The following is a 25,742-nucleotide window of genomic DNA, read 5'->3' as shown; positions in this document are numbered from 1 at the left end:
GTCAAGTCAGAGCAACCCCTCAAGTGGGCGGGCGATGCACTTGACCCTGAGGACATCAGGTACCAGGCCCGCCAGCTCACGCCGGCATCGGAGCCGCAGCTGCAGTCTAGACGTGGTGCACTGGCAGCAAGTGACTGGACACTCCAGACCAGGCCCGCCCCGCAGTAGCGTGGATCCTGAGGCCAGACTCCCAGGCGGCAAAATCAGGCAACCGGCCCCGCCAGCAGCCGCTGTTTCATCCGTGTGGATACAGAGTGCCCAGCGCCAGGGCCCAGGATCCAGAAAGATGTCCAAGAGGAGCGGACGTTGAGGCCAGGTGGGCTGTGCGCTCTGCGGCCCTGAGGCCATCCAAGGGAAGCTCTGCCATCCTGCGCCAGTGCCAGATCTGCAGCTGCAAACCGCGCGTGTGGCACTGGCAGCAGTGAGGGCGGGTGGGGGAAGGAGCAGCCCCTGACTCTGCCTCCATCCCTCTCCAGCTACCTGACACTAGCCACACAGACTCCAGGGCCAGAGCCTCAGCGTTCAGCCAGACAATCCGCGAAGCCACTCAGGTGGCCGCGGAGTGCCCTTGCCAGCACCCTATCTCCCTTCCGAGGAGGAGCAGGGTGGGCTGCAAGGCCAGACAGGCCCTCCTTCTCAGGCCTGGCTGGCTGCGCGCCTGCGATCCTGGGGCCGCCCGGGCGATCCCAAGAGAACCGGCGAGCCCATCGGCGCCCGCCCAGAGCTGCAGCCCCACCTGCCGGCGCGCGCCGCCAGGGAGCGTCTTCCGGGAGCCCGGCAGCAACCGCGGTGCAGGCGCGCGCCACCAGGGAGCGTCTTCCGGGAGCCCGGCAGCAACCGCCGTGCAGGCGCGCGCCCAACGGCTTTGCGAGGCTCACTCGGTCTGAGAGGTCGGAGGCTGCGAGTGTTGCTGCTGAAGGCTGTGGTGGACCGGGCTGGATCGCGGATTGTGGAGTAGATCATAGATTTGAAATAGCGGATTTGGGGTTGTATCGGGGCTTTGGGGTTGGATAGGGGATTTGGGGCTGGGTCGGCCGGGGTCGGGGAGGCGGGTGGTGAAAAGGTGACAGGGAGCTGCCCTCGCTCAAGAGCCGGTGGTTGGGGGTCTGAGAAGAAGTCACCACTATGAAGTTATTCGGCTTCGGGAGCCGCAGGGGCCAGACGGCCCAGGGCTCCATAGACCACGTCTACACGGGTTCCGGATACCGAATCCGCGACTCCGTACTGCAGAAGATCCACAGGGCAGCTGTCAAAGGCGACGCCGCGGAGGTGGAGCGCTGCCTGGCGCGCAGGAGCGGAGACCTGGACGCCCTGGACAAGCAGCACAGGTAGCGGGGGGCTCAGCCCGGGGTGGGAGGGGGCCCCCAGGCCCGGCTTCCCCGCAGACCCTGGGACGGGGCCTTGCAGGGCGCCGGGCACCTCGGAGCGGCGGAGCCAAACGGACTCTCAGCTGTTTTCCATCCCTCATAATTCCCTGGCTGGAGCAGTTGGAGAATTTGAGTGATTTAACTCACAAAGTTAAGCATATACAGCGTTATTTTTAACGTACACGTTTAAAACATGGTTTATATACATTATAGGAGGTGCCTAATGAGAGAACTCGTTCCCCTATCAAAAATACCGTGAGTTATTTCAGTGGGCGAAAAGTTCTCAGATAAGAGAGCTTACTTGAAAAATATTTACTATATTATATATATATATATTTTTTTCAGATGAAAAGTATGTTTTCATTTTATAGGGAATTCATTATATTCTTTTTTTTTTTTTTTTGAGTCGGAGTCTTGCTTCTTTGCCCAGGCTGGTGTCCAATGGCACAATCTTGGCTCACTGCAACCTCTGCCTGCCGGGTTCAAGCAATTTTCCTACCTCAGCCTCCCAAGTAGCTGGGATTGCAGGCAGGTGCCAGCATGCCTGGCTAATTTTTGTATATTTAGTTTCACCACGTTGGCCAGGCTGGTCTCGAACTCCTGACCTCAAGTCATCTGCCCGCCTCCGCCTCCCAAAGCGCTGGGATTACAGGTGTGAGCCACCGCGCCTGGCCTATGTTGTTTATTATATATCATAAGATATATATATATATTACTGATATGTATACATATATAACAGATATATATATCAGTTATACATACACATGAGATGAAAAGTACATCTTCATTTTACAGGGAATTCTTTCAAATCAAATCATCAAACACTCTAAAAGTAGGCAAAGTACCTTTTTCCAGATCTACAAGTTACTTATATACATAGGAAAAAGTCCTTCGCATTTCTGGTATAAGAATTTAAACTAAAAGAGGAATGAAACAGTTTTCTATCCACAATATTTGTGAGGATGTTTTATACTGCTGCTTAAAGTTTAAGGTGCTGATTACTTTTCAAAGTACTCATTTGAAAATGGTAAGTACTACATTTAAAAAATGTGTATGCCCTTTACCCACGAATTCCATTATACTAAAATACCCTTAGGAAATAAAGATACATGCACTTTATTTTTCACAGTACTTACTTTAAAAAGAACCCATAGAATGGATCCTATAAATAAATTTCAGTTGCATCCATAGGATGGAATAATATGTGACCACTGAAGGTAGCAATAGATACAGAAGTACGTTGATGTGCAAAGATGTATTTTGTTATAGCTAGCAAGGAGAAAAAATTAGTTAAATTATACATACACAAACATACTATGGTCTTGTTTTAGCAAAAATATGTACAAAATATAAAATTTGTAATTTCTGAGCATTTGTATTTTAAGTAAAGTTTTTTTCCTTTTTCTTATCTGTGATTGCTGCAGTGAGTACAAAACTTCTAGTAAAAGTTTATTATTAATGGAATAATCCTTGGGAAGAGAGGAATATGAATCTTGCGCTGATGAAAATAATTTCTCACTTTCTATTTTTTATCATTATTGTGTGTGTTATTATCTTCTTTGAGCTTTTAGCCTCTTCAGAAGTAAAAAGGGAATGTTTTTATCTGTTTCCAGATTTTATTATCTATATATTTTATTATGTACATATGTTTTTCTTATATACTCATTCCATTTATGCAAACAAAGATAGATTAATCATTTCAATTTAATTGTATTCTTTAAAAATAAAATAACACATATAAATAATTACTATTGCAAAAATATTGCTTTATAGGAGTTTATTTAAAAATATTGAACTCCCCAACTGTATTTATCCATTCTTTCATTCCATTTATGGATCAAGCATAACCTGAGTACCTGCTATGTAGCAGACATATTCTACCATCTCTCAGGACCCGTCCATCCTTAAACACTTCATGTTTACCTGCCCCGCCTGCACAAGCTGAGAGATTTAAAATAGGAATATTGGGACTTAATCTCCTTGAAACTTTATCTCCCACCTTTCAAACAAAAGCATTTCTGAAGTTAGAAAATAGTAGAAGATAACCTTTAACTGCTCTTTCGAAAGTTTATCAGTCTTAAATACTAATATTAATCATTGGAAAGTCTTATTTGCATATATTCTCTAAGTATAAATATTGAATACAATGAGCCATATGTATTCATTTGAATCATGAGTTTCCTTTGGCTTCAAGTTGTTTGAAAATCAAATAATTAATTTGTTTAAAAAATGCATTATTGTTATTTCAGTGCTCTTTCCCCATAGTACCTTTAAGAACTAAAATGTATTTAAGTTTCAGTTGCATGCCTAGAACTGCCCTAGACCTGCTGAGTATACCATATTCTACTTAATGTAAGGTCTCATGGATTGCGTGGTGCCCCGCTATTTTATATATCAATAAGATATTTTTTAAAATGCTACCAATTATAGTTATAACAAATCATGAATTATAAGTGGCATTCCAATGTCAGAGGTGTTAAAATGTGACCTACTCATTAAGTCATCCTGCAAAGTAGGTATAATTGTATCATTCTACCTAATTAAAATGGTTTTGTTAAGTAGTAGTAATAGTAATAATTATAATATCTGGCTGGGTGCAGTGGCTCACACCTGTAATCCCAGACCTTTGGGAGGCTGAGGTGAGAGGATTGCTTGATGCCAGGAGTTTGAGACCAGCCTGGGCAACAAAGTGAGATTCTTACTCTACAAAAATTTTTAAATAAACAGCTGGGCATGCTGGTGCTCATCTGTAGTCCCAGCTACTCAGGAGGCTGGGGATGGAGGATCATTTGACCCAGGAGTTCCAGGTATAGTTACACCATTGCACTCCAGCCTGGGCAAAAGAGTGAGACTTTGTCTCAAAAAACAAAAATCTTACAATTATTGAGTTGTTGTAGGAACTGTTCTACATGCTTTACATAGCTTCTCATTTAAGCATCACGATGGTGTCCTATGAGATAGCTACTATTGTCATCTTTCTTAATGAGGAAGTTGAGGCACAGAAAGGCTAAGCAATAGTTGGTAAGTGTCAAGGCTTAAAGTAGGACTCAAGCCCTAGTTGAACCGAATCCAAAGACTGAGCTCTTTCTACTCAAATAGGCTGCTGTTTTCATTAAGGCAGTGAGCAATAAGAGCTAGTAAGTATTGTACTTTCTTCAAAAAATTATTTGTTTTGAAGGCAGAGGAAAAACATGCTATTCAATTTTTACAATTACATGAATGATTGTATGTTTTGAGATATTGTACTACAGCTTCTTAAAAAATCCTCTTACTCTCATAGAACTGCTCTACACTTGGCCTGTGCCAGTGGCCATGTGCAAGTGGTCAATCTCCTGGTTAGCAGAAAATGCCAGATTGATATCTGTGACAAAGAAAACAGGACGCCTTTGATACAGGTATATTAGAGCCAACTCTTTCAGCATGACATGGATTTGATTTACATATATAGAATTAAAATAAATTGATCTCATTTACATATAACTAGTTGGTGAAACCTGTGGAATGTGTATTTTGAATTCTTGGAATTTACAATCTGTTTCTTGGTCTAACACGGACAGGCTGTCCATTGCCAGGAAGAGGCTTGTGCCGTTATTCTGCTGGAACATGGTGCCAATCCAAACCTTAAGGATATCTACGGCAACACTGCTCTCCATTATGCTGTGTATAGTGACAGCACCTCACTGGCAGAAAAACTGCTTTCCCATGGTGCACATATTGAAGCACTGGACAAGGTATAGGTCAATCAACTTTCTTTCCAAAATATTTGTTTTAACATTGACATAGGTAAGGGTCAATTTTTTATATTTGGAGGCTCAACCATTCCCTGAATGCAAATACAAATTAAGTTATTTTGAAATAACTTAATTGTCTAAGATTTTATTTTAAATATTGATACTTTTAAAGAAGCATTAAAGGGCACAGCTTTATAAAATGCACTTTGGAAAATATTTGTGAATTTGTTAAAGGTAAAACCTTTTCAACTTTTTTTCTACACAGGCTTATTCTTTTTTTTTTTTCTTAATTAGTGTAAAACAACACATGAAAGAAAATATTCCCTGGAAATAGGCTTTATCTTAAAACTCAAACAAAACTAAAGCAACTTACAATAAAAGGACATGCTGCTGCTGCTGCTAATTTTCTGAAAAACTGATGTATCATCTCTCAGTGGCAAGGCTTAAGAGGGAAAAATGGGAGGGGAGAAAGAGAGCAATCAGAAATATGCAGGTCACTTGGATATTAGATAATGAGGGAAAATGCCAGGAAGAGGTTTTTTTTTGTTTTTAAGTTTGTTTTATGTGTTGAGACAAGGTGCTGTTTAGCTTTGGGTCTAATAATTTTTGGTTTGAAAAAGAATGAGTTGCAACTTGCCTAGAGATGAATTTTAGGAGGACTCTGAGGAAACCAGATTGGCAGTGAATATGTGGTGACGAAGTGAGAAACACTTCAGCAGAAGGTGGAACAAATTATTAACTGACTTATTGCTCGTCCTGGCAGAAACAGCCACTTAGATAAGAACCTAAAGTCTCCTCTCAAATCTAGAATGTCTTAGTGGGAAGGTGGGAGATAAAGAGCTTGTAAATAGCAAAATCAAGTGGGATTTTGAGTTTACTTGTCCCTGTTCTACCCATAGCCAGGAGACTTAACTGGAGTTTTAATAAATGACACTATCTCTTACTCTTTTTCTTTTTGGCCACATCTCCAACTGATAAAGGAATTAGCCATGTGGGTGAGAGGTGAGACTGAAGTGATTGTCTGCTGCACTAATTCTCAGAATTGTGCATTACAGTGACCTGAGGACATTTTGTTAAAAATCTACAATTGTAGGCTTTCCCCTGAAGATTTTGATGTAATAGACCTAATAAGGCCTGAACATGTTTAAAAATGTTTTCTTGAAGCTGGGCACAGTGGTGTATTCCTGTAGTCCCAGCTTGAGCCTAAGAGTTTGAATCCAGCTTGAGCAACATAGTGAGACTCTTGTCTCTAACAATAATAATAGCCAAAAAAAAAAAAACCCACAAAAAAACAAAAAACCTTCAAGGTTGGGATACACTCTTGATTAAAAACCCCAGAATAGATAAGTGCAATATATAAATTTCTGTATCTCAAAAATGTAAGAAATCTCTAGAAGAGTTGGCATTTGATAGTTGCCACTTCCTTCAAAGTTCTCCTTTTCAATAATATTAGCCTGACTTATCTGTCTTTCTCTACATCTGTGACTGGGAAGTGAAAGGAAATATCATTGGCAATATCTCTCAGCTTACAGAATAACATGTTTTGCTTCCCACCATGAATCATTCACTACCATTCAGAGAGTCTTCAGAAATTTGCTTATGAGTAATCTTTCAATACGTAGAGGCTGACCCTTTCATGATTTCATGTCCCTTTGTCACCACGCAGGTGATTATGTGTCAACAAATGTTCATTACAAGTTGGGCTTTCTCAATTAGAATAGTAGCAAATCCTAAACTATTTTTTTTAGTTGAAGTTTTATTATGAACTATCTCAGTATGTTAAGTTTATAGAACTTTAGCATACCCAAAATGTCAGTTTTAAACACTGAAATCCATGAAGTTAATAAGAATATAGATAGGAATTCTTTTAATAATTTAGTTTTAGCAGTCTTGTGAACCAATTATCTATTTGGTTAACAATCTGGGAAAATTATATACAAACATTTTAAATGAATACATGTTGGAAAAATTCTTGAAGCAGGTATTGTGAGTCTTTTTAGCAATTTTTATTATATATGAGAGCCTGATTTTTTGGTAGAACATATGATACCAGAGAAAGAAAATATTTTACATGCAAATACTTGGATTATACACAACCATTTAGTAACACATTAATAGCAAATATAAAAAAACAAGGGCTATATTCTAATGTGGTACACAGATTTGTTTGTTTGCCTCTATAAGTTGAATCAACATGTAAAATTTAGAAGACTCGTGAAGAAATGTGGACTTCAGGCGTATCCTAAAAAATCAAATCTGGTGTCCCCTGAGTTTCTATCATTCTTTGGTCTGCTGTGCAGAAGTTGCCCCTTTATAGAAGGCATGTATTCTCCAGTTTGCTACTGTGCCCACCTTAGTACTTCCCTTACTCAGGCAACCTTCCTTTGTCCTTGTAAGTATCTGAGTTTACAACTCCTATATTATAGTATATTTTGATAAAAATTTCAAGGTTTTTAAGTCAGCATGTATTTGTTTATAATATATAGTCTATAGAGTATATAAATCCCTCAGTTATGGAGTTGAATTTTAGAGTTTAGAAGTTTTTAACTCTTTTCTTTATATATACCACAAATAATTCTCTGCCCATAAGAATGCCTAGAAGCCTTTTTAGGTTATTCCTGGTTATAGTTGGATAATTTATGAATATTGCAGACAGCACATCTTTCTCCTCAGTGCTCTTCCTTAAAGATGCAAGTGACTCATTGGCTTGTATTATGCCAGAAATAATCCATATGGATCAGTATGAGAACTTTTATTGATAAGCCATTATGTTTTTATTTCCAATTTATATTTTGTCTAAAATAAAAAATAATTTTAAGTAGCCATTTAAGTGGAAGCCAGTAAAAATGGATTTAAAAAGTAGAGCTGCACTAGGGTCCCGGGATTACCATTATAATTGAGAATAGTATTTCTTACTGAGTTTTGGTTTTTAAAATATTTGTTCTTAAATTTTTAAATCTATCTCTCTTACACAGAATATACTGAGCTTTCTAACAGTAAAGATAAAAATCTCTTCTCTTGTATTAGGGGAAAAACCCATGGACTATTTAATAATAAGGAAAATAAATGCATTTGAAGCCAATCTCTCTTAATTCAAAGCTCGTTTCCATGGTGACCCATTTGGAGCAGGAGTGCCTGACATTGGCATCTGGGATCCTGACACCATTGATAGAAGTGAATCAAGCAAGTTTGTACCACCCAGAGGAAACTGCCACCTGTATTGGGAAGCTCTGGCAACTGTATCTCTGAAACTCTTAATTCCTCAAATGCTAATGTTTGCCACAAATAGTATTGTGAAAGGGGGATTAGGTAAAATTAAAGAGATTTCTTGATTATTGGACATAAAATACAGTTTTGTAATACTTCTCAAATACAGATGATCATGGAGTCTTTCTCTTGGGGTATAATACTTCTGATAAAGCAAATATTCTTTGGAATATAGTTTAAGAAACACTGCTTTAGAGATAGTAATTTAGATCATTAATTAATGTAAAAAACTTAAAATATTTGCTACTGTGTCTTAGGGTTTTAGGCCCTTGCCTCAAGAAGCTCTTGGTTTCAGTGGGAAACAGTGAAATGACTACAATGTACCATGCTAAGTGCTGTGATCAAAGCAAGGATTCTTGGGACTAGTAAATGTTTAAAGTGAGTTTTGGCAATGACCACAGTTAATCCGGGAAGACAGAGGAGGGTTGTTTGCAAGGCAAAGCGCAGCACATCAGAAAGCACAGAGGAGTGAGAATGAAGGGACTGCTTTTCATTTACTTCCTTTCTATATTGTATGTTGAAGTTCAAAGCATCCTAGAGAAGATTTTCAGTTCAGTTGAGAAATATGTAATTTTGTGAATTATTAATTTATTTCTGCTGTTTTATAGGACAATAATACCCCACTTTTATTTGCTATAATTTGCAAGAAAGAGAAAATGGTGGAATTTTTATTGAAAAAGAAAGCAAGTACACATGCCGTTGATAGGCTGAGACGGTACAGTAGTTCTTTTTTTAAAAATAAAACCTGAGTATTCTAGAGTGGTCACTCAAGTCAGAAATATTAATAAGAAGATTAACATAATTATTGGCATATAATGAAAAATATCACCATGAATAATCAGGTAGACCAGCAAATATTTGGACTGAGTAACATAAAGAATAGTATATAGTAGGATTCATCTTCTCTTATAATATACAGTGTTTGATATTTATAATCAGATGTTTTTGGTACTGTAATCTTTTATTAGCTAAAGGGTTTTGTATTAGTTTTATTAATTTTTTTTTTGAGATGGAGTCTTGCTCTGTTGCCAGGCTGGAGTGCAGTGGTGTGATCTGAGCTCACTGCATTCTCCACCTCCCAGGTTCAAGCGATTCTCCTGCCTCAGCCTCCCAAGTAGCTGGGACTACAGGTGCACGCCACCATGCCCAGCTAATTTTTGTATTTTTAGTAGAGATGGGATTTCACCATGTTGGCCAGGATGGTCTCGATCTCTTGACCTCGTGATCTGCTCTCCTCGGCTTCCCAAAGTGCTGGGATTACAGGCATGAGACACTGCACCTGACAAGTTTTATTCATTTTTAAAGTGTGGACTTTTAGTTTATGACTACTAGCATTGTCATTATTATTATTGTTGTTGTTTTCAGCCTGCAGATAACTGTTACCTGACCCCTAGCTGATTTGACTAGGAAAGCAACGGGGAAATCTTCATCTAAATCTTTGCCTACTTTAGATAAGTGACCTCAGCACAGTTTCTTGGCCATCAAAGGACTATAAGTTAGCAACTTGTATTATGTTTTACACCAGTGGGACAAGAGGCTTCCCTGTTGTCCCTTTCTTTTAGCCTTGGTGACAATTTACAAAGATGAACACTTGAGCACCCTAGATGCTTATAGACCCAAGCTAGTACATGCAAATGGTTATTACATCTACACTGACAGGCGGATATTAAATTGATAAAGTGTATCAAAGTAGCTTTTTAAAAAAGTCTTTATTAAAGTTCTTGAGTGGAGTTATTTCTTTGTTATTTTAGGTCAGCTCTCATGCTTGCTGTATACTATGACTCACCAGGTATTGTCAATATCCTTCTTAAGCAAAATATTGATGTCTTCGCTCAAGACATGTGTGGACGAGATGCAGAAGATTACGCTATTTCTCATCATTTCACAAAGTAAGTGTTTATGTTAAAAGGCCAGTTAATGCTAAATTGAAGTTTAAAATAATTGCAACTACTCCATCTTATACATTAGGTGAGAGTTCATAGTTTGGTTCAGATAGTTTGAAATAGCGAAGAGTTAGTTTACCTTTTAGCCAGAAATCAAGCAGAAGTCTAGATTAGTTAGAAGTAGAGTGTGAGATTTTTTCTGGATTTTTGAGACCTTTATCCCTAGGGATCTCAATGTTATTCATTTTATTCTAAGTATAATCCCCATGCATGGGATAAAAAGAGCCATGTCTTTGATTTCTTTTCCTTTCCTTTCCTTTTTTTTTTTTTTTTTTTTTTTTTTTGTAGAGACAAGGTCTCGCTCTGTTGCCCTGGCTGGTCTTGAACTTTTGAGGTCAAGTAATCCCCCTGCCTCGGCCTCTGAAAGTGCTAGCCACCATGCCTGGCCTGACTTTTCTAATTAGTTATTGAGTCTTGTAATGTCCAGTTTAACAGAAAATCTTGTATTGTCCCCTGGGGCTCTCTCCTGTGTCTTCCTTCTTTGAATTTTCCAAGAAGCTAAGGGGTTTCCTAAGTCCAAGGAAGACAATCTTTCTTTACAAGTCAGAAGAAGGGGAAAAAAGGCCATTCTAATCATTCTGTTGTTTCCATGGACTCACTTGCTGTATTATTGCCATTATAACCGGTCCTGCAATCTGATAATGATTGACCTTTGCCACCAGGATGCCTTCAGTGATTCAGACCCCTCAGTTTTCATGGTGATTCATATATAGAGGTCAAAGCTACGGTGTTTATTAGTTTACGTACTTGTGCTCAGTCATTGTTCCCAGCACCCTGCTCTGGCAGCTAGGCCTCCTAGCTTTATCCACACAAATATTGAGCAAGTTGATGCTCACCCTACACTAAAAACCTTATTGGGAGCCCACGTCTTAGCTAGACTTTGCCTAGGCCTTCATGGTATGTTATCCTTTGAGAGCCATGTTTGTCTTTCCTTTAACCAATATTAGTTGGGATTGTTCTCAATAGTCAGGGATGTTCAAATAATGTTGCAGGAAGAGATCAGAGTTCCCTGTCTCTTTTGCTATCAGATCTGTACCTTGAGGCTTTTTTATATCCTGTGCAGCAGCTTTGGTTAGATAGCAGAATGTTCCATGTTATCTTTCCACTGAGTAGTGGGAACCAGCTTGCAGTTGGCCCCTCAAGTAATGTGTCTCTGTAATCATGAAAATCTCCTGGGCAACTTGCAGCTCTTCCTCAAGTTTTCAATATATTTTAAAATTCTACCTCACTGGAAGCCATTCAATAAAATTCTCTGAATCTGAAGTAAGTGAGTTGGATTTAATAGAGCTAAGCCTCATCCATGACTCATGAGTATCCATGTATCAAACAGGGCTTTGTACTTATTTCAACAGCACATATTTTAAAATTGGATTAATACAGAGCAGATAAGCATGGCTACTGCCTAGGGATGGCACACAAATTCAGAAAACATTCCATATTTTGCATAGTCCCAGGAAGGCCGTTTGACTATTTGTTGAGTAGCTACAAGGAAGCAGTGTGAGCAAAACCAAAACAGGTGACATGCAATATTGAAATTGTGATTATCGCTATGAAACTATTGATGTATGGTGATCTCTGAAATGGGAACAGAGCTGAGTAATAAGGGGATGTTACATGTTGTTAGTACATGTCTTGGAAATGAGAAAATGTCAACTTGCATTTCCTTCATGGAACTGAAAAACAATCAAAGCAGGGTTTTGTCTTGTCTGTTAGTTGGAGAGGACCGTGGAGATCCAGCAGCCAAGCACAGATCTGCTGGCTCAGAGTTTGAGGAGGTAGAGAAGGAGTGGTAGTTGTCCAAGCCAGGTTTTGACACCTATTAGTTTTCTGCCTTTGGTGTGATTGATGAGCTCAGTGATGAGCTCACTAAATTTATATATATAGAAATTTAGTAATAAGTTATGAATTAGGTAAAATGCCCTGAATTACAAGCCACAGTGAATACAAGTAATAACCAAAATTAGCACTTAATAACATTTTCTGAAAACTGCAACATTTGAATATTAGAACTTATAGAAAAACACACACCGGGCATTATTTGGGATTCCAAAATGGTTTCAGCAATAAAGTTCAAGAATAAATTATTCCATTGCTTTACTATTTCTCTGAACATTTAAACATGTAATCTCATTACATCTTCCAAACAACCTAGTGAAGTAAGGTAGCAGAATCCTTATTTTTTAGAAGAAACCATGGAGCCTAAGAGAAGCAACTTGTCTGAAGACAAAATACCTACAGAGCGAGGTATTTTGGTTACAGAGCGAGGACTTACTCTGAGTGCAGGACACTTTGTATGATGTCCAGCTAACTAGAGTTCATTTACTGAGCTGTGCTTCCTCCATTTATGAGTACTTCACTTTCTTTTCTTCTTTAATTATAAGCTTAATAAGCTTGTAAGGTTTACAAATTTGAAGTGTATGGGACATTAAAATTCTGATATTAGGTCTGATATTGCCTGAAAGTGTTTTGGAATTTAATATGTTTGGTAAATATTTTTTATTTCAGTATAAAAATAGCAATTTTATTTATTACTTTTGTATACGTAGAATTCAACAACAAATTTTGGAATATAAAAAGAAGATACTTAAAAAGGAGAAATCAGGTAAGACTTCTGATTGTGAATTTCTTACTTCTCTTGGTGGTCCTACTCTTGATAAGAAAATACAAAGTAAGATGTAAGATTAAGGTAGTTTCAGTCAAAAAAGACCAGTTTAAAAATATGTGTAAATTGAATGTGTATATATGTATATACATATGTAAATTAATTTTTAAAATTTAACTTCTTTAGTTTGAAATTCAGATTTATTTAAGAAGGTGGTTGTAGCTAATTTATAATCTCAAACATTATTGTCTGAAAACATTCATTTATTTAATTATGATCCCTAAAATCCTATATAATATTTTTGCATAAATAAGAAAAAAGATTTTTAAGTTAGTATGCTGTATGTTTCCTCTATAGTCACATTATAACAAATTGGACTTGTTATACAAATGGATCTTTGATTTCATTTTTATAATAAATTGTTTATATTTAGTAAACAAATAACTACAGTTGACCCATGAATAATGTGGGGGTGAGGGACTCTGATCCCTGTGCAGTTGAAAATCTGAGTATAACTTTTGATTCCTTCACCTTAGCTACTAATAGCCCACAATTGACTGGAAGCCTTCCTGATAACGTAAACAGTTGATGAACACCTATTTTGTTTGTGCTGCATTATTATATACTGTGTTCGTACAATAAAATAAGCTAGAGAAATGAAGCTGTTAGAAAGGAAATCATCAGGAAAAACATATTGACTTTTCATAAAGCATAAGTAGTCCTGACAAAGGTCTTCATGATCTTCAGGTTGATTAGGCTGAGTAGGAAGAGGAGAGGTGGATCTTGCTGTCTCTCTGTTGCAGAGGCAGAAGAAAATCTGCATGTAAGTGAATCCCTGCAGTTGAAACCCTTGCTGTTGAAGGGTGAACTGTATTATGTATTGATTTGTGTCACTAAGAAAGTAACTATCTTTAGAACCAGGAACTCAGCAATCCCTTTCCGGTACCATAAATAAATGGCAATAAGAACTGTAGAACTGAACCAGTGTGCACCCATACAAATAGGAGATTATTTTTTGAAGACAGCTACTGAGCACAGAAGACGGAAAAGCAATTCCTTTGTGAGGAGCACAAGTTATATTACATATTCGTACACAAGCAAAATGATTTTATCTGTCATAGTTTACATACATACACATACACACATGCACATGTGCACACACGTGTGCCCACAGACACAAAGTTAAAAGTCCTGCTGATTCTTAATGACCAAATCCAACTGTTCACAGAGAGCGGTGGATAATGCATCCTACTGTTTGGATGCAATTCTTTTGACTTTTTGACTTGTTTTGTGATGAACTGCCTTTAATGGGTTTAAATCATGTTTTTAGTTTTATGAGTAATGAAGAAAAAGATTAGAAGCAAGTAAACAGGAACTCTATGGTCAGTAGTAGACTATAATAGTATATTCAATAGTCATATGTTTTTCTCCAGTTATACAATTTACTTGAATGATGCACAATTAATCAATTATTATTATCATAGGAGATGGGGTCTCTCTATGTTGCCTAGGCTAGAATACAGTGTCTATTCATTGGTGCAATCATAGCTCACTGTAGCCTTGAACTCCTGGGCTCAAGCAGTCCTCCTACCTCATCCTCCTGAGTAGCTGGGACTACAGTTTTGTGTGGTTACATCTGGCCTGATACACAATTATTTATTTGTTTATTTATTTTTAATACAGGGTCTCCCTCTGTTGTCAGTACTGGTGTGCAGTGGTGCCATCTTGGCTCACTGCAACTTCTGCTTGCTGGCCTTAAATGATCCTTTCACCTTAGCCTCCCAAGTAGCTGGGACTATAGGCATGCACTACCACACTTGGCTAATTTTCTTTTTAAGGGTTTTTTTTTGTTTGTTTGTTTAATAGATGAGGTCTCACTATATTGCCGAGGCCGGTCTGGAACTTCTGGGCTCAAGTGATCCTCCTGCCTCAACCTCCCAAAATGCTCGGATTTACAAGTGTGAGCCACTGCACCTGGCCTTCAAAATTATTATAAAAAGGAATGAAGCCCAGTTGAGTTGCAGAAAATTGACCACTTTTTCATTTTTGTTTCTAGAAACATTCATATTGTAGAACATATTGTCAATCACCCAGATTCTCTATTTTTTATTCGGATAAAAGAGGATTGCTGCTTATTTCACATTATTTTCTGACATTATTTTTTCATTTATTCCTTCTATGGCTTTATTCAATTGGATAGATATAGAAATACAAGAATCTCCAAGTCAAATATCAAGGCAAAAAAAGAAAAGAAAAACAGATTAGGTAAAGTTATTCTGTGAAATAACCATCTGATTACAGTTACACGTATCATATCAACTTAATACAAATCTTACACAATGAATTTGTGTCAAGGTTTCCCAAGACCACCCCAGGTTTGGTGGTTCATTAGAAGGACTCACAGGACTCAGCAAATAGTCATACTCAGATCTTTAATTGATAACAAGGAAGGGGACAAGCAAAATTAGTAGAGGAAAAAGGTGCATGTGGTCAATTCTGGAGGAAACAAGGCACAAGCCTCCAGGAGTTCTGTCCTGTGGAGTTCCCGGGATCTGCTTAATTCTCCCAGGCTCACATTTTGACAACATATGTGCAGTGATGTCTACCAGTACCAGAGTCTCATTAGAGACTAAGTGCCCAAGTTTTTCTATGGAGGTTACTCTCCCTCACATGTACCCAAATTCCAGACTCTTGCAAGGAAAGCAGCTGTTTAGAGTAATACACTGTTTCTATAAGCACTTTAGACACAGTGAGCCACTCTTCTCAGGGAATGGTGGAAACCCTCCCTTTTCCAATTTCCTAAACACCAGCCAAGGGCCAGCCTTGCATGCAGGCCTTTCTAAGGATGGCAGCCTCTTGCCTGCTATATGAAATCTTTTCTGCACAACACTTGTAACCCCAACTTAATTTTTGGTGTTGTTTTAAAATTTCATTTTAATAACATAATATTATAAGATAAGGTAACTTGGTACTAATTTCTGTTGTATGATCCATCTTAAGTTGCAGTGCTTGTTACTTTTTTGACTTTTGGTGATGAACAGCTATTTGTATATAAGTTACCATAGCAATGTTAGGTAATTATAATCTGTCCTATTTATCTCATTAACCTTTCAGTAAAATTGTTAAATTAAATAAGCAAAATAATTTCTGAGTTAAAATTAGAATAAAAATTGTCTTTTATTTTGATTACATGAATAGTCTAGTTTTCATATTGTGCTAAATCCCTGTTTAGAATTATGAAATAAGATAAAATATTCAATTATTTTTATCAATATTTTGTTACCTAAGCATGCAATTAAAGTTATTTATTTTATATATTTTATATAGTTCAATTTGAGAAGTAATGACCGCATGTTGTTACTTTGGTCTTCAATGATCTCTAATTTTTAGGGTCACCGTGTCTTGCTTAAATATATCATAGTAACAGGTTCAGTGAATATCTTTATTTTTTATTTTATTTACTTATTTTTTTGAGACGGAGTTTTGCTCTTGTTGCCCAGGCTGCAGTGCAATGACACAATCTTGGCTCATTGCAACCTCCACCTCCCAGTTTCAAATGATTCTCCTGCCTCAGCCTCCTAGGTACCTGGAACTACAGGCATGCACAATCATGCCTGGCTAATTTTTTGTATTTAGTAGAGATGGGGTTTCACCATGTTAGTCAGGCTGGTCTCGAACTCCTGACCTCAGGTTATCCACCTACCTCGGCCTCTCAAAGTGCTGGGATTACAGGCATGAGCCACTGCCCCCAGCCATTTATTTATTTATTTATTTATTTATTTAATTGTTGTTCTGGAGATCCTGGGATGCATAGACAGTGAATATCTTTTTGTTTTTTGAGATGGAGTCTCACTCTGTCTCCCAGGCTGCAGTGCAGTGGTGCGATCTCAGTTAACTGCAACCTCCGCCTTCTAGGCTCAAGCGATTCTCCTGCCTCAGCCTCCTGAGTAGCTGAAATTACAGGTGCCAGCCACCATGCCCAGCTAATTTTTGTATTTTTATTAGAGACGAGGTTTTGCCATGTTGGCCAGGCCGGTCTTGAACTCCTGACCTCAGGTGATCCACCCACCTTTGCCTCCCAAAGTGCTGAGATTATAGGCATGAGCCACTGAGCCCAGCTGAATATCTTTTTTAAATCAATAACCTTATTTCTTAGAGCAGTTTTAGGTTCACAGCAAAATTGAGAGGAAGGTACAGAGATTTCTCATATATCCCATGCCTCCCACACATGCATAGCCTCCCCCATTATTACTATTTTCCACCAGAGAGTGGTACATTTGTTACAAGTGATGAACTTACATTGACACATTATAATCATTCAAAGTTCATAGTTTACATCAGGCTTCACTCTTGATGCTGTACATTCTGTGAATTTGGACAAGTGTATAATGACATGACATGTATCTATTACTGTAATATTATCGACAGAACAGTTTCACAGCCCTAAAAATTCTCTATGCTATGCCTGTTCATCTCTCCCTTTCTCCCTAGCAACTCGTGGCAACCATTGATGTTTACTCTGTCTTCATAGTTTCACTTTTTTCAGAAGAGTCACATAGTTGGAATAATACAGTGGATATCTTTTTGAATAGTTAAAAAATTAAAGCTCCATGGCAGTTGAATGTAGTCATTTAAGATGTTCTTTGTCCTTTTGTTTTTCTTTTGCTTCTTTATCATTGTAAAGAATGATATATTCTGATGACATATGCTTTACATACTTAGAAAACATGATTTGTATAGATATGTGGCACATAATAGAAAGGGTTGAGGAAAAGGACACCATGCTGTACCACACAGCACAAACTGGAGCATCTTGCTCTGTGAGGTGGGTCCAGATGAGTCTCTAGCAATGGAAGGGGACAAGTGCAAGGGGTTGTCCTTTATAAAACTGGAATCACAAAGTCTTTCATACTTACCTTCGGTTGGAAATAAGACCAGACAGTGAATGCTATAGGTAAATACATAGGTTCCTCACTGATCCTCTTCCTTTGAGGGATGAGGTTGACAACAGCCTGTATTATGATGATGTGACTCACCTACAACTAGATTCTGTCATGAGGGATAGCAAGAGAGTTTTGCTTTCTGTGAGGTGAAAAAGAATTTTTTTCCCCTACTAGGGTGAAGGGCAAGCACTGGAACATTCTGGTAGTAAAAGGGCATGGATGGTTTTCTTTCTATATATTTTTCATATCATATAGTACTGCCCAGCAGCCTGCCACACCTCCCTGGTGTTTCTTCAGCTTCTCTCTGAATGTGAGGTGTGGTTCCTAGCAGATAAGCTCTTAAAGGAGTGATCTTTCCAGCGGTTTTTCTGTGGGAGGTAAAATGGCAGGTGAATTTGGGCCTTGCTATATGTAGGGCAGAGCAAATAGCTACAACTGAGTAAACCACCCAGCACCTTCCCCAAAGAGTAGTAGCCAGAGTAATGCATTGATCTCTTTTGAGCTCTTTTCCACTAGCGGCTGGAAAGTCTTTGCAAGGATTCCAGTTTCTGGTCTGATTCCTATGTTTTGCTGACTTCTGGTGATAAGGTGTTTTATTCTAAACTGAGCAGTTTGAACTGAAGAGCTAGAGAGGCTGTGTTGTGTTATAACAAAATAAGTGCAGTAGCTCCCCCTTAACTGTGGGAGATACATTCCAAGACCCCCAGTGGATGCATGAAACCATGAATAGTACTGAATCACAAACTGTTTTTCCCTATACATACATATCTATGCTAAAGTTTAATTTATAAATTAAATTGAATCTGATGTTACCAGCAGATAGGGTGTGAGAATTGAATTGTGTCATCAGCAGGAATGATTGCTTGCTTGTTGGTGGGGAAAAACCCTCCACACATTTGGTCACAGAAGCCTTCTTTGTTGATGATTGTTGCTGTGGTGTGACAGCAGAGAAAAATGTGTCAAGCATGTCTTTCTGCACATATAGTGGATAAGGGGTACTACTGTATACTCTGTTTTAATGTCGCCTCATATTTTGGTCCAGAAGTCCTGCTCTTTGACACTGTTGACTCATCACACCTGTTCTGCTAACAATACCATTTTTACTCAACCTCATAGGGTTTGGCTAGGATGCCTTGCATACTGCAGTTCACTTGTAGATACCAAATTTTAATACATTTATTCTTCTTTGCATCTAATAAATACAAAGGGAAGAGTTCTTACTGCATTAATTACCTACCAATATGTATTACGAATGTTAATTCTAATAAGGTCCCAGACATGCTCCCAAAGGAATGCTTTGTAACAAAGCATCAGTCTTATGCTTTAAAAAACCAAACCAAACCAAAACAAAAACAACAACAACAAAAACAGGATCTAAAGCATACATACAAGTGTGCGCAATTTTTTTATGAAGGTAGAGTCTTACTATGTTTCCCAAGCTGGTCTCAAACTTCTGGGCTCCTCAAGTGATCCTCCTGCCTCAGCCTCCCAAGTAGTTTGGATTAGAGGGATGCATCACTGTGCATACTTATGCTTTTAATATTCTGTACATTTGTTATTGATTTAAAATGCATTTTACCTTTTTCTTTAATAGATGTTGGAAGTTCTGATGAATCTGCAGTCAGGTAGGATTTTATAGATTTAAAAAATTATGTTAACTAAGAAAATATAGATGGAAGAAACGAATATCTGTTGAGTGTTGTATTCTGGGCTAGACATCCTAATATGTTCTATGCATTTATCATCTCATAAAGCCATCACAACATCTGTGTTCCTATAACCTACTGTTTATTAAATAAACAACTCTGGATTAGAGCTGATTAATTGCCTCATGATCCCATAGTTAACAAAGTAGCTGGCCTACAGTTTGACCATCAGCCTGCCTGCCTTCCAAATCCTGTCTCTTGCTCCTCAGCATAGATTGACAGATATCTGTGCAGCCCTTGGATCAAGGTATAGGTCTGAATCAGATTAGTCAGATTGATTAATTTGATTAATGTCTAAATTAATGAGAGTTTAAATACCTTGAACTCTCATTTAAGTTTATCATTAGAATGTGGTTAGTCCAAGAGTTTGTCCTAATAAATTTGACAATTTCAGTGGTAACCAGTATCTTATTTTTACCATCAAAGGCTCTAGGGCAGATCTTACTTAGCTTTGGCCATAGGGGTGTAAGTTTTACAAAAGCAAGTTTAGGCAAGTCTTAGAGACAAATTATTTGACTTCCCAGTTTGGTTTTCCATTTAGGCAAGTATTTCTGCTTACTTCCATAATACATTTTTTAGTCTTGTTGCTTTTTCCGTGACTTTTCTATAATCTTGCCTTCATTTTTTAAAACTTTCTTCTCTGCTTTTCTTGGTATTTCTTTTGTTCTATTATTTTTTCAAACTCTGCTGGCTATGTATTCTAAGTTTTTCTATAGACAGAATCAAGAGGACATAGAATTACAGAATTTTAAGGAATCTTGGAATGAATTAAAATACCTTCTAGTATTTTTACCTGTGTTGAACATTCTGGTCAAATGACTCTCTAGATAGAGAATGTGAGGCTCAAAGAGATTAGGATGCTTTTTTTTAGACATAGGAATTGGCAGAAATGAGATTTGAACTCATGTTAAAGCCCAGTACTCTTGCTTCTTTTTATATCCTATTGGCGTGTGTTTTAATAATACAAACGGGAGTGAGTCTGTGGGTAGAATGAGAATGGAATTAGCTGGTGAACCCAATGGAAGTAGATAAGAATGGAATGAGCAGGGGAAGTCCAAGTTTGAAGATAAACAACACTGGATTGGATAGGAGTACAGACTCTTCTATAAGAGATCAAAATACTGGGGTTTATGACAAGTTTGATAAAGATAAATTATAAAAATGAAGGGCACAAGATGGGAATTATCTACGAAGTCATGTTAAAATAGAAGGTTCAAGGGAGCTCTAAAAAGTTTGCTGCTTTTTTTTAAATCAAGGACTGACAAACTTGAAGATTTTTACTGAAAGATGCTAAAACATTTTGAGACACTGGGAGGAGCGTCTGCAGCAGATAGAAATGTGGTGTCATCTACTTCCATTCTGACTTACAAAGTGGTGGCTTAGAGCCCCTGGAGTACTAAGGGGCTGGAGATTGCTGAACTACATAGATCTGTGGCCCAGTACAGGTGTCTCCTCACCTCTGCCTCTTTTCCCGATTCACTGATGTCCTTCCCATGTCCATGTGGGCTGGTTCAGGGGCATGATTGGCTGGCAAATCAGTCATGGAGTTCAGTTGGGTAGTTGGTAGTGTGTCTAGCTGGGGGCAGGTGATGGAGACTCCAGTTAGCTTGTTTTTTCAGGAGCAGGGATATAGAGAGCTCCTACTCCTGGTCATTTGAGGCCATCCTTTCAGGAATCTGTGCTTTCATAGACTGAAGATTTAAAGATTGGAGACTTCTGTGGAGCCCTGCAGAAGTGGAATCTGGAAGTGGGAGCCCATAGGAAGACAGATACTTAGAGAGTACTTAGGGAAATAGAGGTACAACTACCAGGACTCTGTTTTTTTCTGGCAGTCTCTCTCCTTGGGTGTCTGAGTGCCTATGAAAAGTTTTAAGGGCTTGCTAGTTTATGTGGACCTGAATAAGGTAGGACCTATAGGGTGAAAATAATGGGATTTTATAATTGTTAATATTTCAATCTTTCTGGGAAAAGTATTCTCAATAAGAACATACACCTTTGTTATTTGACTTCTGTACATTTAGCTTTCATACATTTCAAATATTGTAGGGGCTTTCCTGTACTGATTTAGGGCAAAGGAAAGCAATAGGACCTTCCTAAGTGGGTTCCATGCTGAGGAATCAAGACTGCCATTTTGAAGTGATGCAGATTAGTCTTTTATCCAGAGACAGATCATGAAAAAGAGACAGTGGATCTTTCTACCTTGTTTTAGGTTATCAGTTTTCTTCCAGTTTAGGTAACAAAATTTATGTCATCCATTAATTGAATTTTAAGTTCAGCTTCAGGACAGATAATTTGTGAGGGCAAATCATTGTCATGCTCTGCCAATTTATTGACTGTCACTATTTGTTGTAAAGCTCAAGGTTAGTTTTCATTGAATATTTTATAGATTTAGACAGGTGGAGGCAGAAATAGGTAACTAAAATCTATTTTTAGAACAGAGGACATATTTTAATTATATCAAGAATCACTATTTAATATATAGATCGCTGACCTTTCCCCAGATTATGGTTTCCTTTTTTGAGGGGGAAGCTGGATATAAACTGGCAGTTAAAAAAATTGTAAAGAAATCAACTTGCTCATTTTCGTTGTGTATTTTCGCTCTCAAGCATTTTCCATGAACTGCGTGTGGATTCATTGCCTGCATCGGATGACAAAGACTTGAATGTTGCTACTAAGGTAAAGTGGTCTCTTGTAAAATTAATTTTCTCACTCTGAATGTACTTTTGCATAGTATTTACTTTTCAAATTTAGCAGTGGTTTACCTATCATTGTTTTATGGTGGTAATGGAAAGTTGGTCAGAGAAAAACATACATATGGCTAGTTGATTCAAAAAATGTGTTTAACTTTGGTAACTAACAAAGATTGATAAGTACTGTGACAGGGTGGGAGCTGAAAAAAATGAACTGGAAAATTAGTAGTGACAGGAAAATCACATTAGGAAATGCTTTCTCCAATAGAGGAAATATGAAATTTGGTTAAGGTTTATTTGGATAAATACTAATACTTTGACTTTTAAATCATACGAGTGTGACTTTCTTAATATTTATGCCTGTATAAATCTTCAGTGGATCAAATTATTTGCAGTAATCATGGGATCCTCCTGGTGATTTTTAGTGGCAAAAATATTCAGCACATAGCATATAGCTTTTGTTCTTGGAAACTTATTATTTTGGTATCATATTGTTTTTATGAGAGATTGTTTTTCTACTTATATTATTGGTTCTGTAGTGAGACAAAAAAATTAAAAATTGTAGAAAAATAACTGAGTGTGGTGGTGTACACCTGTAGTCCCTGCTACTTGGGAATTTGAGGCAGGAAGATTGCTTGAACCCAGGAGTTTGAGAACAGCCTGGGCAACATCGTATCTGATTTAAAAATATAAATTGTAGAAATATAGAAATTTAAATTTATGTTCTCAAAATGTGTATTGCAAAGGAATTTTTGTGTGGTTTATGAGTTGTCCATGAAGAGTTTATATAAGGCACTTCATCTAATTGAATAACATGTATTTTGCTGCAAATAACCAGTTCTAGAAGCAGAGACTCTTAATACCAATGGATGGTAAGACTTTATCATCATAATTTTGTCATTGTAGTTTATTTAAAATATTTACTTCACCAGGCATGGAGACTCACCTGTAATCCCAGCAGTTTTGGAGGCCGAGGTCGGTAGATCACCTGAGGTCAGGAGTTCAAGATCAGCCTGGCCAACGTGGTGAAACCCTGTTTCTAAAAAAAACCAAAAACCAAACAAAACAAAACAAAAGCAGAAAAATTAACCAGGCGTGATGGTGCATACCTGTAATCCCAGCTGCTCAGGAGGCCAAGGTGGGAGAATCGCTTGAACCCGGGAGGCAGAGGTTGCAGTGAGCCAAGATCGCACTATTGCACTCCAGCCTGGGTGATAGAGCAAGACTACATCTTAAAAAATAAAATAACCACTCAAAGTCCTCATATCATATTCTGAAATTTTGAATTTCAGAAGGTTTTCTATTTAGTTGTTAAAATAATCATTGGAAGCTCCTGCATACCATAAGCTACTGGTGGTCAGTAAACATATTTGTGTGTATCCTGGAGTACCTAGAATACAGTCTTCCATGTAAGAAGCATTTTACTTGTTGTTTTTTGAGGTGGGGTTTCACTCTGTCCCCCAGGCTGGAGGGCACTGGTGAGACCTTGGCTCACTCTGATCTCCATTTCCTGGGCTCAGGTGATCCTCACACCTCAGCCATCCCAGTAGTTGAAACAATAGAGCTATGTCACCATAGACCTGTGTCACCATGCTCAGCTGAGTTTTGTAGAGACAGGGTCTTGCCTTGTTGCCCAGGCTGGTCTTTAACTGTTGGGCTCAAGTGTTCTGCCTGCCTCAGCCTCTCAAAGTGCTGGGTTACAGGCATAAGACATTCAGCCTTAATAGTTGTTTAATCTGAATAAATAGACAAATGAATTTTTATATAATGGAATGTTATAAGTAATATAATAAACCTAATGTATCTAATAATTAAATATTGTATTTAAAATATTGCTTACATTGTATTTTTTAATATTTAAGGGTGTATAAATTTTGATATGTTATGTTGAGAAATTATGCCATAATTAAAAAGGAAATAAAATAGAAATAGGTCATCAGTAGCAAAGAGGGTTACAATATATTTTCTAGTATCATTCAACTGGAATCTTAACATTGAGATTTTAGATTAACATTTCTTAAGCTTTTTATTAGCTCCAACTCATGTTCTATTAAATATACCTTTTCAAGCCATACATTACTCTTTATTATTATTCTACTGTAAGTTCTAGGGTACATGTGCACAATGTGTGGGTTTGTTACATGTGTATACACGTGCCATGTTGGTGTGCTGCACCCATTAACTCATCATTTACATTAGGTATATCTCCTAATGCTATCCCTTCCCCCTTCCTCCACCCCACGACAGGCCCCAGTGTGTGATGTTCCCCATCCTGTGTCCAAGTGTTCTCATTATTCAATTTCCACCTATGAGTGAGAATATGTGGTGTTTGGTTTTCTGTCCTTGTGACAGTTTGCTCAGAATGATGGTTTCCAGCTTCATCCATGTCCCTACAAAGGACATGAACTCATCCTTTTTTATGGCCGCATAGTATTCCATGGTGTGTATGTGCCACATTGTCTTAATCCAGTCTATCATTGATGGACATTTGGGTTGGTTCCAAATCTTTGCTATTGTAAATAGTGCTGCAATAAACATACGTGTGCATGTGTCTTTAAGCAGCATGATTTATAATCCTTTGGGTATATACCCAGTAATGGGATGGCTGGGTCAAATGGTATTTCTAGTTCTAGATCCTTGAGGAATCACCATACCGTCTTCCTCAAAGGATGAACTAGTTTACAGTCCCACCAACAGTGTAAAAGTACTCCTATTTCTCCACATCCTCTCCAGCACCTGTGGGTTCCTGACTTCTTAATGATCATCATTGTAACTGGTGTGAGATGGTATCTCATTGTGGTTTTGATTTGCATTTCTCTGATGGCCAGTGATGATGATCATTTTTTCATGTGTCTGCCATACATTACTCTTTAGAATTCTGGTGACCAATTTTTTTCCGGGTGGAAAGTTGATTGAAAGTTCTAGTTTTCTCTCTCTGTTATAATAATGTTCTTTCAGGTAGTGGTTGATGACCATATTTAGCTAATTGAATGTCTTATAGTAATAAACTCTATCACAGAAGTACTTACAAAAAACTAATTGTAGCATAAATATTAATTAGTATTATCAGGGATATGAAAAAGCAAAAGGCTCTGTTATAGATCTATTTCCCCATGTACTTTATTGTACTTCATGTTGTTTCTTTTTTTTCTTGGTTTAAGCTCATATTTCATTGAGCAATTAGGCTTGTTTTTTGTTTGTATCTCTCTTTGTTCTCACATTTTAAATTGAAATTTTTGGGGAGTCAGGGTCTTGCTCTGTTGCCCAGGCTGCAGTGTAGTGGCATGATCTTGGCTCACTGCAGTATCCACCTCTCAGGCTCAAGTGATCCTCCCACATCAGCTTCCCAAGCAGCTGGGACTACAGGCACACACCATCATGCCTGACTCCTTTTGGTATTTTTTGAGTAGAGATGTGTTCTCATTATGTTGCCCAGGCTGGTCTCAAACTCCTGAACTCAAGCAATGCACCCACCTTGGCCTTGCAAAGGGCT

At 38.1% G+C, this 25,742-nt stretch overlaps 1 protein-coding gene and 1 non-coding gene across 3 annotated transcripts in view; both read left to right on the top strand.

Moving 5' to 3' along the window:
* The first annotated feature begins 807 nt into the window (after positions 1-807).
* The window catches only part of LOC107970105 (putative ankyrin repeat domain-containing protein 20A2), a 42,539-nt gene continuing 17,604 nt past the window's right edge, over positions 808-25,742 (top strand). Inside the window, exons 1-8 of one of the 2 annotated variants that reach the window (XM_054658195.2) lie at positions 808-1,328; positions 4,648-4,762; positions 4,925-5,098; positions 8,974-9,080; positions 10,117-10,254; positions 12,855-12,910; positions 19,448-19,478; positions 22,166-22,235. In XM_054658195.2, the coding sequence (XP_054514170.1) occupies positions 1,126-1,328; positions 4,648-4,762; positions 4,925-5,098; positions 8,974-9,080; positions 10,117-10,254; positions 12,855-12,910; positions 19,448-19,478; positions 22,166-22,235 (894 nt within the window). In that variant the 5' untranslated portion in view covers positions 808-1,125. The remainder of the gene's footprint in view (positions 1,329-4,647; positions 4,763-4,924; positions 5,099-8,973; positions 9,081-10,116; positions 10,255-12,854; positions 12,911-19,447; positions 19,479-22,165; positions 22,236-25,742) is intronic. The other variant, XM_054658194.2, reaches the window with a different exon arrangement.
* On the top strand, positions 11,645-11,751 carry LOC112204531 (U6 spliceosomal RNA). Its single transcript, XR_002938163.2, has one exon. It is a non-coding gene; the product is annotated as a U6 spliceosomal RNA (small nuclear RNA).

Source organism: Pan troglodytes, chromosome 11 (assembly GCF_028858775.2).
Source record: "Pan troglodytes isolate AG18354 chromosome 11, NHGRI_mPanTro3-v2.0_pri, whole genome shotgun sequence".
NCBI classification, from domain to species: domain Eukaryota; kingdom Metazoa; phylum Chordata; class Mammalia; order Primates; family Hominidae; genus Pan; species Pan troglodytes.
Note: the sequence above shows the minus strand (reverse complement) of the source record. Positions and strands in the feature narration are given on the sequence as shown.